We start from the raw sequence: 17,248 nt of genomic DNA, 5'->3' as shown, positions 1-17,248 counted from the left end.
TTGATGTCTGAATATCATACTATTGGACCGTCATTCAGTCGTATCTATGGAAACTATCAAATATTCCAGTGGTTTGATTCATCTTCCCACGATGTTCTGGTGAACAGAGATGTTTTCAGTTGTTGATCAGTGTTGATTCAGATAGGATGTGTTCTGTAGACTAAGGCTAGCCAGAGAGCAGCCAAGATTCTTTAACTTATAAACCACAGGCCCCAAAGTGTCCTTCAGGCCTGCCCCAGCCTCCCTCTATCTCTCTTCTCTCTCTCCATTTACCCCCCTTGAGTTTTTCCGTGTTCAAAGCCAGTCTACCATGGCCTCCGACATACTTTTTTTTTCTCCATATGAACAGCACAGTAGGGTACACACACATTTGCAGACCTAACTGTAAAGAGGAATGAATGCTCTGAGAGCTACTTTCTCTGTCCTGTGTCAGGGTGAATGGTGTCTTACTCTCATTTGTTTTAAGAGGACGGGGGGGGGGGCTGTAAATTCCCTTTTAATAGGAGATCACGAACTGTATCCTCTCGACTCTCTTACAACCCTTTAGTAGACACACTATACTGTTGTGCTATTTTTAGGTTTCTGCGTTTTCTCTCATTTTAATGGTGGCGGTTAATCATCTAGCCTTCTGTCAAAACGTTGTCCCCGTAGATAAAGAAAAGCTTCAGGTCAAAGACCTAGGACCCGAGACACATCTCACTGGGCACAGACGTCATTTCGACGTCTAGTTTTGATTCCCATTTGGTTGATGCGTCAACTGACGTTAATAACTCCACAAAAAAAATGTCACCATGTCATTGAATTTAAGGTGCAAAAAGGGTAGGGCGAAAAGAAATATGAAATTCCATTACGTTGATGACTTTTTTGCAAATCCAATCAGTTTTCCACGTTGATTCAGCGTCATCACATCGATTTTTTTCCCGTTGTTGTTGTTGTTGAAATGACGCGGGAACAACATTGATTCGACCAGTTTTTTTGCCCGGCGGGATAACTTTTCCCTGTCTACGGAAAGTCCTGTACCTCAGAAATAGGCATTTCTCTTTCTCTGACGGATAGTTTGTCAGGAAAGGTGGATGATTTATGGGCCTACGGACGGCCCCCACTCCAATGCCAATGCAGTGCGACAGTGCTAATGGCTCTTATTACGGAGGAAGTCACGCTTCATGTTTAACATGCGCCTTCGGTCGTTCCCTAAGTACTCTGCCTCGCCGCCATGTTGAGCCAAACCTGTACTCGTGTTCCGCTAAGTGCACATGTTTCGCATGATGTCATTGTCATCTGTGATCTACTACACGTCGGGGTGTAAATCATCAGTTTAAAGAAAAGGGGCATATATAGCCGTCACGCTTACGGTACCTGCCTTGCTTTCGGCTATTTCTTTCTTCCCCTTCTCTCCTTGTTTTCCCTGTTCCTGTTATTACTCCCAAACATCCATTTTGAATCAGTTTCTATGTGATGTTTTGGTTCCTAGCTAAAGGCCAGGAAGAGCGGAGGAATGAGAAGCAGGCGGTAGTTTGGCATGGCAGACCCGAGCCCACGGTGAGCCCTAACGACAGTGTTAGGTTTTTTTAAAACAATTTTTTAAGAGGCTAGCGCTGTAGTCTGCCACACCTCCTGGAGGGCTTCCAGACCTCCCTCCTTTTCTTTCCGTCTTTCCTTCCCTCTTACACCTTCACTGGTTCTCTCTGCAAGGCTCTGTTTGTTTTTGAGGGGTCTGTACACATGACGGGTCAGTGGATACAAAAAAAAAACAAGCCCCACTCTGTTTTCACGAAGTACCTCTCCCCCCCCCCCCCCCCCCCCCCCCCCTCTCTCTCTCTTGTCTCTCACAAACACACACCCTCTCCTTCTCTCTCTGCCTACCTCCCTCCCCAAGTTGTAATGGACTCCTAACCGCTTGACCTCTCAGCTCCCTGTCTTTAGTGAATCACAGAACTGAAAGTCTGTAAACACGGCCAGAGTTTGTGTATGGAGCCATATTGCCCCTTTGACTCTCTCAAAATACTCTCCTTTTTCACAAATCCCAGCTGACGAATTTCAGGTTGGAGGATTTCGTTGTCAGATCTGCCTCTTATCCCTTGCTGATTCCTCCAACTGGGAATCCAGGGAATTTTGAAGGACTTTCAGGACTTTCAGCAACTCTACCTCCGTCTGACTCTCTCCCCTGGCCCTCACTACCCTATTTCCCAGGGGATGTGATGTCACTGGGTCAGAGGTCACAGCGAGGAGGGGTAGGTTTGGGATGGGTCTCTGTCTCTCTCTCCACATCTCAATATGGCTCCTGTTCCCAGGAGACTGAGTAGCGGAGAGATGAAGAAGCGCTAGTCTTACCTGATCTGATTGACATATTACTTACCACACACATCCCTGCTGTAAGGGCCACTGTGGTGTTGATAGAAAGACTACACAGTAATGTGTATCTTTCTCCTCTCTGTTTGTTGCTCAACTAGCTTGCTCAATTACTTGGCATGGCAGACCCGAGCCCACGGTGAGCCCTAACAACAGTGTTAGTTTCAATTACTTCTCTCCTTCATTATTTCCTGTCATTACTTCCTATCCCATCCATTTTGTCTTCTCTCTTTCTCTCACACACGCACACACACACACACACACACACACACACACACACACACACACACACACACACACACACACACACACACACACACACACACACACACACACACACACACACACACACACACACACAGAGGCCTGTATTGTTCCAGTCAGGGTAACATGAGGACTCATGAGGGGCCCTTTCTCCATTGTCTTCTAAATGGAGTCCATCAGTGGCCCTTCTCTTCATCCGTTCTCTATGTGGTCACGGGCCACTGGGACCTACAAAACTGGTCAACCCAAGCCGCTGGCGGCCATTTTGTTTCCTTTGTCACTGCGGTATCGTTACCCAGGCACCCACACATACAGTTCAGATGTCTTCATGGAGCTTGGCCTCACACTCTCTCTGGCTTATTTTGTTTAATGTGACCAAATCACAACAACTCCACTGGCGTACACATGTGCAATGTCTTTTTCTTTATTGTTATGGCATCGAAAAATAAAACATCAGATATAAAAAAAGCATATTGCATGAAGACAAGAGAAACGCACCCAATTGTAATGTGGAAGATAATGATAAGCAGGCTTGTTTTTCTCGTTCTCGATCTTCTCAAACCGCAAAAGCTTTGTTTTGAGTTCGGAAACCCAATCTCTCGAGGAGACTCGTCATGATTGTCCATTCTCTCTCTCCGTTCCCTCTCTCTCTAGCCGTTGTTCTTTCCAGACCCTGCGTGTCTTTCATTTGGGGCTTGGAGAGGAGAGAGTGGAAGAAGAAGAGTAAGAGTAAGAGTAAGAGTAAGAGTAAAGTAGTAGAGTAGAGTAGAGTAGAGTAGAGTAGAGTAGAGTAGAGTAGAGTAGAGTAGAGTAGAGTAGAGTAGAGTAGAGTAGAGTAGAGTAGAGTAGAGTAGAGTAGAGTAGAGGAGAGGAGAGGAGAGGAGAGGAGAGGAGAGGAGAGGAGAGGAGAGGAGAGGAGAGGAGAGGAGAGGAGAGGAGAGGAGAAGATGGACAGTAGAGGAATGGATAAGAGAGGAGAGGTAAAAGAGGAGATGGAGAGGAGAGGATCTTCCTCTAAAGGACTTCCTGTGGGGCGGGAATCCAGATCCTCTACTAACAGAAAGTAAATACATGTAACCTCACAGTGGTGACAGCTTATATCCTTGTCTGTCAACACCATCAGAAGCCTCTAGATCGAACCAGGCCTCAGCCCTCCGTGTCGTCAGGACCTTCCCATCTCCTTACTTCACTCCAAAACACTTCCTCTCCTCTGTCTCTCTCTGTGTGCATGTGCGTGCATATCACTTCCACTCTGTTTGTCCTCCTCTCATCTAAAGAGTGGTAACAACTGGGGCTGTTGTGGTGACCGTATTACCACCACACCGACGGTCGCGGGTCATGAAGGCAGTCAAATTCCATGTGACCGTTTAGTCATGGTAATTTGGCTTCTCCAAGTTCTGATGCTGCTGATGGTCATTAGTAGCCTATCAAACTTGCTAACTGCCTGGAACTCAGCACTATCTTGTCCCTCTAATCACTCTGAAATCAATGCAAATATATTCAAAATATCTAATCAAACACTTCATGAGAGCCTGTGAGCTGATGTTGCGCAACATTTCAATAGGCTATGCAATTGCGCGAGAAAACAGAGTGATGGCCTGAAAATAGGAGGATCAGCTTTCTACTAGGCCTACGATATTTCTTTCTCAACTTTGCTAATACTAAGCATATTGCTTATATTTACAACAGGAATATAGCCTACCTGGCTGGCATGAAAATAAACCACAGGGAAAAGCGTCCTCCATTCGCTATTTAAGTGCATAGATTACACGTCATTTTCCACTGCCCCTGTTTCCATACAGGTGCATGATAATGGTCCTTTCAAAATCAAAAGCCAAATGCTGCTGGGCGGCAGGTAGCCTAGTGTTTAGAGCATTGGACTAGTAAACAAAAGGTTGCAAGTGCAAATCCACGAGCTGACAAGGTGCAAAAGGGAAGCGCTATACAGCCACTGGCTGTACAGGCCTTATCAAGTGCTTGTCAAATTGTGAATGAGAGACTGATGAAGTGTGTACAGCCTGCGCTAAAAAAAACAAAGCAGAGCTCATGCCTTTCAAGCTACTTTTTTTTCCAAATCCTCATTAGTCGCATCATGCAGCCTTACAATGTGTTAAAAATCTAAGTATATAGCCCAACATTAGTAGGACAACTAAAGCTACATGAATAACTCTAAATGAAACATGTAGGAGGAGAACCTATTTCTTTGTTAACTGCTCAACACAGAATAGCCGCATGTCCGCACTCCCTCTATTGGCTTGGAGAAAAGGTCCTTTCTTTTTTATTCAGCTTTGTACATCTGGCATAGCCAGATCAGTACCTGACATAAGGACAACTCAGAGTATACTATTCCTCTGAAATAAACAACATTTTCTTTATGTCATACTTCTTTCGACCTGTTTAAAATAACTAATGGATTCATTGTGACGGTGTAGGCTGTATTACATGGATTTATTCGACTTTTTCAAAATGTAGATGTTCCAAAGGTCTGCATCAGTGCCTTGTAGGTTCTGCGTGGAAGCCAGGAAATTCTAAATGTGTTTACGTTAATTAACGGTCAATTACCCTGAGACCTACAGCTATTTGCTTGACAATCACCGGCTTCGTGACCGCCACAGCCCTAGTAACATCTCAAACTTCAATGTAAATCGAACCAATTAGCGAAGGCTTTATGAACTGTCGATTTAAAGAGATCTAAGTGAAGGCTTTGAGAAGGGCCGTATGAAAAGAGCTGTTAAGTCAGGATTTTGGGGAGTTTAAGTTTTGATGCTTTGCCTTCGTGGTTTCTGTCTGTCCCGTCCTATTCCCGCGTGAATCTAACTCAACACAACGCCCAATACAGTAATCAAAACCAGGGTTAGATACGTGGAATGTAGATAAGTACAGTGTAGAGTTGATATCCCTCATTCTCTCCAGTCTGCTCCTAGATCTCCAACCTGCTGGGAAAAGGATTCCACAGACACACGCCAGGAAACGCGAACTACAGGAGAGGGGAAGAGAGCAAACGGTTGAGAAAGTAGAGGGATGACAGGTTGGATAACATTCCTGCTTTTGGGAATTTGAGGGATGTTTTATTGTTCTCCAGAGGCGCTGACTAGCCTCCGCTAGCTTTGGACCATCAAATCCATTAGCCTTGCTCCTCTGTGTTGAGCTTGCAACATAACATTGACATCTCCATAGATAGAGACTCCCTGTGTTTTAAGTGGAGGACATTTACAAGGCTCTATGTCCATTTATTTACAGATTCCAATAGAACGATACAATGCAGACATACTGGGGGAAATGCCTTTGTTGTCCCGAAACGTCAACTCCAAGGTCTTCCCACAGATATGTCGACTTTCGCTTTCCTCCTTTAGACGTCGCTTTCCCAGAAAACACCAGGATTGGAGTTGACTTAGATGACCGTACTGTCAACGGTCGGGAGCCCATGGTCTTTATTCCCTCGGCCCTCTCCAGTCTCCGAGGTCAAGGCCTGAGCAGCGTGGCTGATGTCCTACCTTCGTAGTAAAAACACATTGGGCCGTCTTCCTAATGTTATCTGGTGTCTCTCCCCCATGGATGACTGGGCACGTAGGGCAGGCAGGCTCACACACACACGCATCAGTGGTCCTGCGGGACCCATGGTAAAACAGCCTCCTCCTTCCCGTCACTGCTTTATGGCTTTACCAGGCTAGATCGAAGGATTCCATTACCAACAGGAGAGTGCGTGTGCGTGTGCGTGTGCGTGTGCGTGTGCGTGACAATGTTATTTTTTTAATTCGTCTTTCAATTTTTATTAGAAATTCAGTTTAGTTTCAATTAGTTTTCGGACCTGATTTGCTAGTTTTTTTTCATTTTAGTTTTAACAAAATATTTATATAAATGATATTTTTATATTATTTTGTTTCAGTTTTACTGTTAGGGACAGAAAGCATGCGTGGGAGTATAGGAGCCAGTTGTGTTGTAAAGTTTTTGTCACCTCCTGCAATGAGGGGCAGTAATATGAAAGGTGATGGGTCAGGTTAGGTTATGTTTAACTATTCCCCAGGTCGTTGCTGTAAATGAAAATATGTTCTCAGTTAACTTACCCGGTAAAATAAGGGTAGAAATATATATTTTTCCAAATGTATATTAAGTCAATCTCAATGTGACTTTAAAATGAATACCACCGAAACTGGTGCAATGAAACTCTCACCTGTGTTTACACCAACCCAATGCTTTTTAACTTGGTTGACGGATCCGTAGGTAACCGCCCGGTCCCAGCTCCATAGATCATTTTTCCTCAGAGCTGAAGATCCAAATCACGTTATGCGCATGTGTTTCTTTACCTATACTTTAAACACACATTTTCGTGGTCTGTCTGTCAATCATGAATGATAATTCTTCAAGTTTTACTGGTGAAACGTCCATCCGGCATCTGCATTACCAACCGTTTGACCTGAATCCGTTTCATTGGGATATGCATTTAGATTAGGTCTTCTTGAGTAATACAGTGTTGTTTTTCAAGTAGCCTAGAGTGTTGTTTTTCAAGTAGCCTACAGTGTTGTTTTTCAAGTAGCCTACAGTGTTTACAGTAACGTTCTATACAGTGTATTCAGACCCCTTCACTTTTTCCACATTTTGTTATGTTACAGCCTTATTCTAAAATGGATTAAATTGAACATTTTCCTCATCGATCCACATATCATAAACCATAATGACAATGCGAAAACAGGCTTTTTGAAATTGTATTTCATAGTTTTGATGTCTTCTCTATCAGGCTGGTCAAGGCTCACATCAACACCATCATCCCAGACACCCTGGACCAACTGAAATTTGCACACCGCCACAACAGATCCACAGATGACGCAATCTCTATAGCACTCTACACTGTCCTCTCCCACATGGACAAGAGGAACGCCTACATGAGAATGCTGTTCATTGACTATAGCTCAGTGTTCAACACCATAGTGCCTTCCAAGTTCATCAATAACTCAGGACCCTGGGACTGAACAACTCCCTCTGCAACTAGATCCTGGACTTCCTGACGGGCCACCCCAGGTGGTGAGGGTAGGCAACAACACATCCACCACACTGACCCTCAACACGGGGGCCTCTCAGGGGTGCGTGCTTTGTCCCCTCCTGTACCCCCTGTTCACCCACGACTGCATGGCCACGCACGACTCCAACACCATCATTACGTTTTCTGACGACACAACGCTGGTTGGCCTCATCACCAATGATGTTGAGATAGCCTATAGGGAGGAGGTCAGTGACCGGACAGTGTGGTGACAGGACAACAACCTCTCCCTCAACGTCAGCAAGTCAAAGGAGCTGATCGTGGACTACAGGAAACGGAGGGGCCGAGCACGCCCCCATCCACATCGACGGGGCTGTAGTGGAGCGGTTCAAGACCTTCAAGTTCCTTGGTGTCTACATCACTAACTAAGGAATTAACATGGTTTTACGAGGGTATGTTTGGCAGCATGAGTGAAGGATGCTTCGTTGCGTTTCATTTTGGATTGGAGATGCTTAATGTGAGTCTGGAAGGAGAGTTTACAGTCAGAACCATCCAGAGTAGTGATGCTGGACAGGCGGCAGGGATCGGTTGAGGAGCATGTATTTAGTTGTACTTGCATTTAAGAGCAGTTGGAGGCCACGGAAGGAGAGTTGTATGGCATTGAAGCTCGTCTGGAGGTTAGTTAACACAGTGTCCAAAGAAGGGCCAGAAGTATATAGAATGGTGTCGTCTGCGTAGAGGTGGATCAGATAATCACCAGCAGCAAGAGCGACATCACTGATGTATACAGAGAAAAGAGTCGGCCCGAGAATTTACCCTGTGGCACCCCGATAGAGACTGCCAGAGGTCCGGACAACAGGCCCTCCGATTTGACACACTGAACTCTGTCTGAGAAGTAGTTGGTGACCCAGGCGAGGCAGTCATTTGAGAAACCAAGGCTGTTGAGTCTGCCGATAAGAATGTGGTGATTGACAGAGTCGAAAGCCTTGGCCAGGTCGATGAAAATGGCTGCACAGTATTGTCTTTTATCGATGGCGGTTATGATATTGTTTAGAACCTTGAGCATGGCTGAGGTGCACCCATGACCAGCTCGGAAACTAGATTGCATAGCGGAGAAGGTACCGTGGGATTTGAAATGGTCGGTGATCTGTTTGTTAACTTGGCTTTCGATGACCTTGGAAAGGCAGGGTAGGATAGATATAGGTCTGTAACAGTTTGGGTCTAGAGTGTCTCCCCCTTAGAAGAGAGGGATTACCGCGGCAGCTTTCCAATCTTTGGGGATCTCAGACGATACGAAAGAGAGGTTGAACAGGCTAGTAATAGGGGTTGCAACAATTGCGGCGGATCATTTTAGAAAGAGATGGTCCAGATTGTCTAGCCCAGCTGATTTGTAGGGGTCCAGATTTTGTAACTCTCTCAGAACATCAGCTATCTGGATTTGGGTGAAGGAGAAATGGGGGAGGTTTAGGCAAGTTGCTGTTGGGGTTGCAGGGCTGTTGACCAGGATAGGGGTAGCCAGGTGGAAAGCATGGCCAGCCGTAGAAAAATGCTTGTTGAAATTCTCAATTATCTTGGATTTATCGGTGGTGACAGTGTTTCCTAGCCTCAGTGCAGTGGGCAGCTGGGAGGAGGTGCTCTTATTCTCCATGGACTTTACAGTGTCCCAGAACTTTTTGGAGTTTGTGCTACAGGATGCAAATTTCTTGATAAAGCTAGCCTTTGCTTTCCTAACTGCCTGTGTATATAGGTTCCTAACTTCCCTGAAAAGTTGCATATCACGGGGGCTATTCGATGCTAATGCAGTACACCACAAGATGTTTGTGTGCTGGTCAAGGGCAGCCAGGTCTGGAGTGAACCAAGGGCTATATCTGTTCCTGGTTCTCCACCTTTAGCTGTCTGGACCTTTAGCTGTCTGGACCTTTAGCTGTCGGGACCTTTAGCTGTCGGGACCTTTAGCTGTCGGGACCTTTAGCTGTCGGAACCTTTAGCTGTCGGAACCTTTAGCTGTCGGGACCTTTAGCTGTCTGGACCTTTAGCTGTCGGGACCTTTAGCTGTCGGGACCTTTAGCTGTCGGGACCTTTAGCTGTCGGGACCTTTAGCTGTCGGGACCTTTAGCTGTCGGGACCTTTAGCTGTCGGGACGAGGGGTCCAGAAAAGTTGAATCCGCAGCCAATCCGTTTTAACTTTAGTAGTACACGTAAGAAGATTCAAGTTAGCTACCTTACCATTTTTCCCCCTGTTAGCTAGTGATAGTGATGCACAAGCTAGGCTTATTTGAAATATCGGCATCTCCTGGACACATTTACCCGCCAGATTCAGTATCTAGAAAACACCACTGAAACCCATATTACATTTTTTGACCAAAGTTTAGAAGAAACCGAACATAATTCATGATGGTTTTTATTTTTATTTGGAGTCAAAGATAGTTTCAGTGTAGTTTAAAATTTTTAAAGGATTGTTCATTATTTCATTTCAGTTTCCTAGATCGTGTTTTTGTTTTCGTTTACTGTAAATAACATTGGTGTGTGGCGTACGAGCATGTGTGTGTACGCAAGAAAGTAAAACATAGAACATGTGAGTGAACCAATGTTTGCTTTTGTTTCTGTGTGTTTTCTATGTGTGTGTGTGTGTGTGTCCATGTCAAGTCGTGTGTGTTCGTGTGTGTGTGGTAGACTCTGCGGGGTTCTAGCCTATAGTTATAACTGCTCTCTCTCTCTCAGACAGAACCCATGATGTAAGCGTAGCCTAGGCAAACACAGTCAGTTTAACGGAAAAGCCCTTCCTGTAATTAGCCATTATAAACTACTACTACAGATGTGCCCCTTTCACAGTGTGGTGTTAGTTTGGATGTTCAGAAAGGCCTGAACATCCACACTGTTTATCCAAATAGCAACCACACTCACTGGGACTAGCTGCCTTCCCATTCTGTGATGGACTCAGCCTCCCACCATGCACACACGGGATACGTTCCAAATAGCACCCTATCCTTTACATAGTGCACTACTTTTGACTAGAGCCTTTACGGGAATAGGGTGCCATTTGGAACGCCACACAGACAGCAACCGCCTTCTGAGAAAAGCAGATGATGGGGGTTAAGTGGACTTTGGAAGAGACGTCTTCTACCAAGCATTTTTGTTTGAATGTTTTGGACCGGGCTTTTTAACCTAAAGCCTTTTGGAGCAGAGTTTCTGGGCGAGGGATGTTGGTTGAGGTCTTTTGGATGGGCCAGGGTTGTAATTTGTCGCCGGGTCAGGATATAGAGCAGGACTCGGAGGAAGCAGGGTTGTCTACTCTTCCTTGTCATTTAGCCATCTCAGTGCGGCCACGTTGTCCCCGGCGACACACACACACACACCATGGCTCTGGATACACTCCCGACGACACACTCGAACCTCAGCCAAAGGAATCCTCTATTTCTCTCTTGCACTCTTTCTAAGTGTGTGTGTGTGTGTGTGTGTGTGTGTGTGTGTGTGTGTGTGTGTGTGTGTGTGTGTGTGTGTGTGTGTGTGTGTGTGTGTGTGTGTGTGTGTGTGTGTGTGTGTGTGTGTGTGTGTGTGAGAGAGAGAGAGAATTTCTGGATAGCCCATTCTGAGTCAATAAATGGGGGGGGTTAAAGGTCATGGTAGAGAGGTGACCTTGGCCTCTGAGACACTTAACACTCTCCTCAGAAAGTGACCCATTGACCCCTGACTCACACCCCGCCACGCTCGGCCACTCACCCCAGCCCAGACACCGATAGGGTTACCCTCAGTTTTGTGTGTGTATGTATGTGTGTGCGTGATTCTGGAATTGAATGAGTTAGCATTAGGGCATTTGCCACACTCAGCCATAATGATCTAGGGTGGTTAATGTGGTTTGAAGTAGGAAGATGTAGAGAGGGAGCTATATGATAATAGTTATGTCATACGCCCTTCTATGGTCTCCAACTGGCTTGGCTTCAGTCACATGACTAAATGAGCTCATAGTTGAAAATGGCCTTGTTTCTGTGTGTGTGTGTGTGAGTGTCCTATCTTTGTGAGTGTGGCCCATGTGTGTGGACACTGATGGAAACAATGAAGTTGCTAATGCCTACTTGGACATTAACCTTCACAGATGCACTCTGACACACACACACACACACACACACACAAACACACATGCTTGTTATAGTTTCCCCACTCTTCATGTGTTTCGTATTAAAGCCCATGATGATATCCTTTTCCCATAAACAGGAATAAAGCCCAACGGCCGACTCTTTAAATCTTTCACATCTCTTCTCTGGGAAGGACTGAGACATCAAGCTGTATCAGCTGACACTGGACACTTAGATAAATGTTGTTAGAGCAGGACTGAAACTCTTCTCTCTGTTCCACTTAGAGCTGCTGGCACAATTACCGTAGTACTGTGTAACCAACATTTATGGATAAAAACGTCCTACAATTATTTTGGTGTGTTTGTGTGTGTGGAACGAACAGCTGACTAAAGACAGGACACCCTAGCATTCTTGAGGTTGAGTCCGTTTCTGCGGTAACATGGAATCTTAACAACAAACTTTGTTGCTCCTCTCTGAAACGAGCAAGGTGTTGTAGCAAACAAGTCGCCGGTCGCCTAGGCAACGCTGTCCTCCTGTAGCAGCAGCACACATAGGGTGTGTTTGTAAATTCTAGTTATTCTAGAGCGCAGAGTAACTGATGAATTTATGAACTCTCAACACCGGTTGAATATGGTGTGTCAATAAACATGGGCAAAAAAGCATCATTAAATTGCTTCCAGCAGCACAGTTACATTCACCAAAATATCCTTGAGTGGCCTAGCCAGTGCTCGGAGTTGAACCCGATCGAACATCTCTGGAGAGACCTGAAAATAGCTGTGCAGTGATGCTCCCCATCCAACCTGACAGAACTTGAGAGGCTCTGCAGAGAAGAATGGGAGGAACTCCCCAAATACAGATGTGCCAAGCTTGTAGCGTCATACCCAAGAAGACTTGAGGCTGTAAACACTGCCAAAAGTACTGCGTAAAGGGTCTGAATACTTATGTAAATGTGATATTTCAGATTTGAATTGTTGATAAATTTGCCCAAAATTCTATGCTTTGTCATTATGGGGAGATGTGTTTTTCGTACATTTTACAATACGGCTGCAACGTAACAAAATGTGGGCCTGAATACATTCCGGATGCACTGTGTCTCGCTGTAACACTCTCAATACGAGACTCATCAATGAGAGTTGAGTGATACAGAATAAACGTGCAATTCAGCTGACAAATGCATTTCGGAATTGGCTCCAGAATGTCAGTCCATCTGTGCGTCTGCCTGTCTGTGCGACAGCTGACGATGGGCCTACGCAGATTTGAAGACACTAGTGGGTCTGTCGTTACAAAGTTGTTTTGATGCTGCTAGCTTGAGTTTCGGAACGAAAGACTGAGAATATTTTCCTCGTGCAACACTTGCTAGTTGGACCATATTTCAGACTTTTTAGCAGGATCAGCATGCTGGACACTATGCTGGGCGCGCTGTCTACTGGTGAAGCAAGCTAGCTAGCTAATTTAGCTGGCTAGCAAACAGATAGATCCACACATGATTGCTTGCAAATAGCCTACCAGTGAGTGATTAGCCTACAGCCAAATAACGTTCATGCACTTGCAAACTTTGCTGGAGTTGCTAGTCCGCTAATTGTTTTGCTGAGGGTCACTTTTGCAGGCAACTGCTTGCTCTGCAAACACTTGCACTGCAGTAGACAGCCTATATTGTTGACCTTGCCTATGTAGAATTAGAATGAACTGCTATTACGGTGACCACGGTCATTTGGCTGGTCAATTACCGCCATCCAACATTCCATGACCGTCACAGCCCAAGTTCCGCTGTGAAGAGATGTGCAGAGAGAGAGAGAGAGAGAGAAGTGTTTGTGTCACATGCTTATGAAGTGTAATGCATGCTATGCTGACCTCTAGTGGCCATTCTGTGAACTGTAATGTACATTCATTCTCTCTTATCTATTTCTCTCTCCCACTTTCTACCTCTCTCTCTCTCCCTCTCTCTCTAACAGGGATGATTTTGATGAAGAGGGGTTTTGCCAGCCGTACAGGGGCGTAGCTTGTTCTCGCTTCATAGGGAACCGCAGCATCTTCGTCGACTCCCTGCAGATGCAGGGCGAGATCGAGACCCAGATCACAGGTACGCTATCTGCCCTCCCTGTGTGTGATGTGTGTATGTGTGTGCATTTCCTGTATCCGTCTGTCCCATGCGGGTGTATTGTGAGTGAAATCAGTGTACAGGGATAAGGGTCATGGTCCAGATTTGGTCCTTTGTGTAAACCAACCAGACACTCATCCTTTCCAGCTCCAATCTGACCCCGGTTGAGTCAGAGTCAGCTAGTATGATGAGAGGATATCTGATAGAAGGATAAGAGTTCAGGATGCTAACGTCACAGTATGGTACACACGCAGTCTATGCTTTGTGTCTGGGTATCCCAAGTATAGTCCATCAGACATGTCTGAACATTGATCTCGATCACACTTGATCTCGGTGGAGAAATACAAGTTCGATAAATTGCTATAGGGATATAGCTATAGTTGTATGTATACCTAAACTTCAGACTTCTTATGCCCTTACGCATGGCCACTTTCCCCACCCAGCCGCCTTCACTATGATCGGAACGTCCAGCCACCTGTCGGACCGCTGCTCCCAGTTCGCCATCCCGTCACTGTGTCACTTTGCCTTCCCGACATGTGACCGCAGCTCTGGGACAGACAAGCCCAGGGACCTGTGTAAGGTAATTGTCTATGTAGCTTTGTCACACTGACTGAAGACAGTCAGTGTGACACAATATAAAGCTGGATATATTTCGACTTGCTAGCATTGACAAGTGGGCATAATATACCATTTAGTAAGTGAGAAATATCTCTATTTAGGTTAGTAGTAGTGGTCACCCTCTGGAGTGGCCTAGCATGTGTTACAATGTTGTGTTGTTTCTACTGCAATCTTTGTGTCAGTCTCAAACCCTCTCCCCCTTCTCTCCCTGTCCGCAAGGATGAATGCGAGATCCTGGAGAATGACCTGTGTAAGACCGAGTACATCATCGCCCGTTCCAACCCCATCATCCTGAAGAGACTGAAGCTGCCGAACTGTGAGGACCTGGCAGCACACGACAGCCCAGAGGCTGCGATCTGTATGAGGATAGGAATCCCCATGGCCGAGCCCATCAACAAGAGTAAGACATTCTATAATGTAAACTGTGCTTCCAGTATCAATAGTCTGTACGTGACCCATAAAGAAGAGTCTCTGTTGTTATCTTAAATCCGCTTTTATAGTTAACCCATTGGCAACCACATACTGTCGTCCACTACCAACAGTATTGCTAGGCAACAGCAAATCCGAATCAAACATACTGTACAGTATCAGCAACAATAAACAACAACAACAAAAAATAATATCCTTCATTCCGACACGTCTTTGCTCTACAATTTGGTCTAACACACACACTTGTTTTCTGTCCCCTGTACTTCAACCAGACCACAAGTGTTTCAACGTCAGTGGTTCAGCCTACCGTGGGACGGTCAGTAAGACCAAGTCGGGTCGTCAATGCCAGCCCTGGAACTCTCAGTACCCTCACAGCCACACCTACCTGGCGTTGCGCTACCCAGAGCTCAGCGGAGGCCACTCTTACTGCCGTAACCCCGGCAACACGCAGGAGGGACCATGGTGTTTCACCCTGGACGAGGGAGTCCGTATGGAGCTGTGCGACATCCCCGTCTGCGGTGAGACATAAGGCGACATAGGGGGTTATAAACACATTGATGTCTTTTGTTGTTTGGTTATTATTGGGAGCCAATGCTGCAACCTATCAAAAATACACATTAGTTGTTATTTTTTAATCTTTGTATGTTATGGGTGTTTTAACCCTAAATCGCAGCGCCACATTGTTGTGTACAGTGTACAGTGTACAGTGTGCTGTTTGGGTTAGAAAGAGAAACGTCGGGGCAGTAAACATAGAGTTCGAACATTAACCCTGTGTTATCTATGTCCCGTGAAGATTATAAGGAGAACCGTGGGGGCAGTAACATGGAGATTCTTTACATCCTGGTCCCGAGCGTAGCCATCCCTCTGGCCATCGCCCTCTTCTTCTTCATCTGTGTGTGTCGTAACAACCAGAAGGCTGCCCGACCCCCGGCGCCCAGACAGCCCAAACCTGTCAGAGGACAGAATGTAGAGATGTCCATGCTCACCAACTACAAACCCAAGGTACAACATTTAGCTGGCACCATCTCTAGTCCCATACTCCTCACCCTCTTATAGTCCACTCAGTCCACACACACACACACACACAGCTCACACTATGTGCACACTCCAAAACAGAACACACACGGCATGTGCACTCTCTCTCTCTCTCTCTCACTCACTCACTCACTCACTCACTCACTCACTCACTCACTCACTCACTCACTCACTCACTCACTCACTCACTCACTCACTCACTCACTCACTCACTCACTCACTCACTCACTCTCACTCACTCACTCACTCACTCACTCACTCACTCACTCACTCTCACTCACTCACTCACTCTCACTCACTCACTCACACTCACTCACTCACTCACTCACTCACTCACTCACTCACTCACTCACTCACTCACTCACTCACTCACTCACTCACTCACTCACTCACTCACAAACAGAATGTTCTCGGTCAGGCCCAGCCAGAGACCCAGACTCCAGTCTCTCTCTCCTGGTGGTGATAGGGCTAGGGTTAGAGGAGTCAGGGCCATGACACCTACATATCTCGGCTAAATAGGTTTTATGGGTAAAGGCCTGCTGAGTGGCACCCTGTTTACAGCACTACATGTGAGTGGGAGAATGTCACTAAGACTCAATGTTGGAGGTGTAGAACGAGTGAAAAGCAAGGAATCGAGTCTGAGGCAGAGTTATGTGTTGTGGATGTTAAAGTGAGGCAGAGTGGGTAGGATCTCTCTCTCTCATCCTCTAGTGGTCAATGACATCCTTTCCTCCCTCCTGCTCCTCTTCCCATTTTTGTGATAGCAAATTGGTAGTTACAGTCTTGTCCCATCGCTGCAACTTCCCTACAGACGAGAGAGAGAGAGATGCATCCTCGGAAACATGACCCTGCCAAGCCGCACAGCTCGCTTAACCCGGAAGCCAGCTGCACCAATTTGTCAGAGGAAACACCTTCCAGCCTGCAACAGAAGTCAGCTTGCAGGCGTCCGGCCCGCCACAGCGAGTTGCTAGAGCGTGACGGGACAAGGAAATCCCGGCCGGCCAAACCTTCCTCTAATCCGGACAATGCTGGGTCAATTGTGCGCCGCCTTATGGGTCTCCCGGTCCACGGCCGAGTGTGACACAGCCTGGGATCGAACCCAGGTCTGTAGTGACGCCTCAAGCACTGCGATGCAGTTCCTTACACCGCTGCGCCACTCGGGAGGCCCTCTTCTTTGTTTTAGGGAGTTTGTATTCGTTTTTTGTAAGCAGCGCTGGTGGAGTCAGTTTATCGTCCGTATCTCAGATCAGGTTAGTAGGGCCTCTTCCAGTGGAGACAACGTTTGTGGAGACAATCTCCCCAAGCCCAGATCCAGGAACCAGTCACCCCACCCCAGCATCACCCCAGCATCACCCCAGCATCACTGCACCAGCATTATTGTTTCTGCTGCCTCCCTGCATTCCTCCA

At 46.2% G+C, this 17,248-nt stretch overlaps 1 protein-coding gene across 2 annotated transcripts in view; it reads left to right on the top strand.

The window, feature by feature from the left end:
* Positions 1–17,248, top strand: part of LOC109898134 (inactive tyrosine-protein kinase transmembrane receptor ROR1) — a 172,883-nt gene that overhangs the window by 144,381 nt on the left and 11,254 nt on the right. For both annotated transcript variants that reach the window (XM_020492951.2, XM_031833664.1), the window contains 5 exons: positions 13,614–13,741; positions 14,203–14,339; positions 14,597–14,777; positions 15,079–15,324; positions 15,600–15,808. In XM_020492951.2, the coding sequence (XP_020348540.2) occupies positions 13,614–13,741; positions 14,203–14,339; positions 14,597–14,777; positions 15,079–15,324; positions 15,600–15,808 (901 nt within the window). The remainder of the gene's footprint in view (positions 1–13,613; positions 13,742–14,202; positions 14,340–14,596; positions 14,778–15,078; positions 15,325–15,599; positions 15,809–17,248) is intronic.

The sequence above is a fragment of the Oncorhynchus kisutch genome, linkage group LG10, assembly GCF_002021735.2.
Source record: "Oncorhynchus kisutch isolate 150728-3 linkage group LG10, Okis_V2, whole genome shotgun sequence".
NCBI classification, from domain to species: domain Eukaryota; kingdom Metazoa; phylum Chordata; class Actinopteri; order Salmoniformes; family Salmonidae; genus Oncorhynchus; species Oncorhynchus kisutch.
This window is presented reverse-complemented; position numbering and strand designations above follow the sequence as displayed.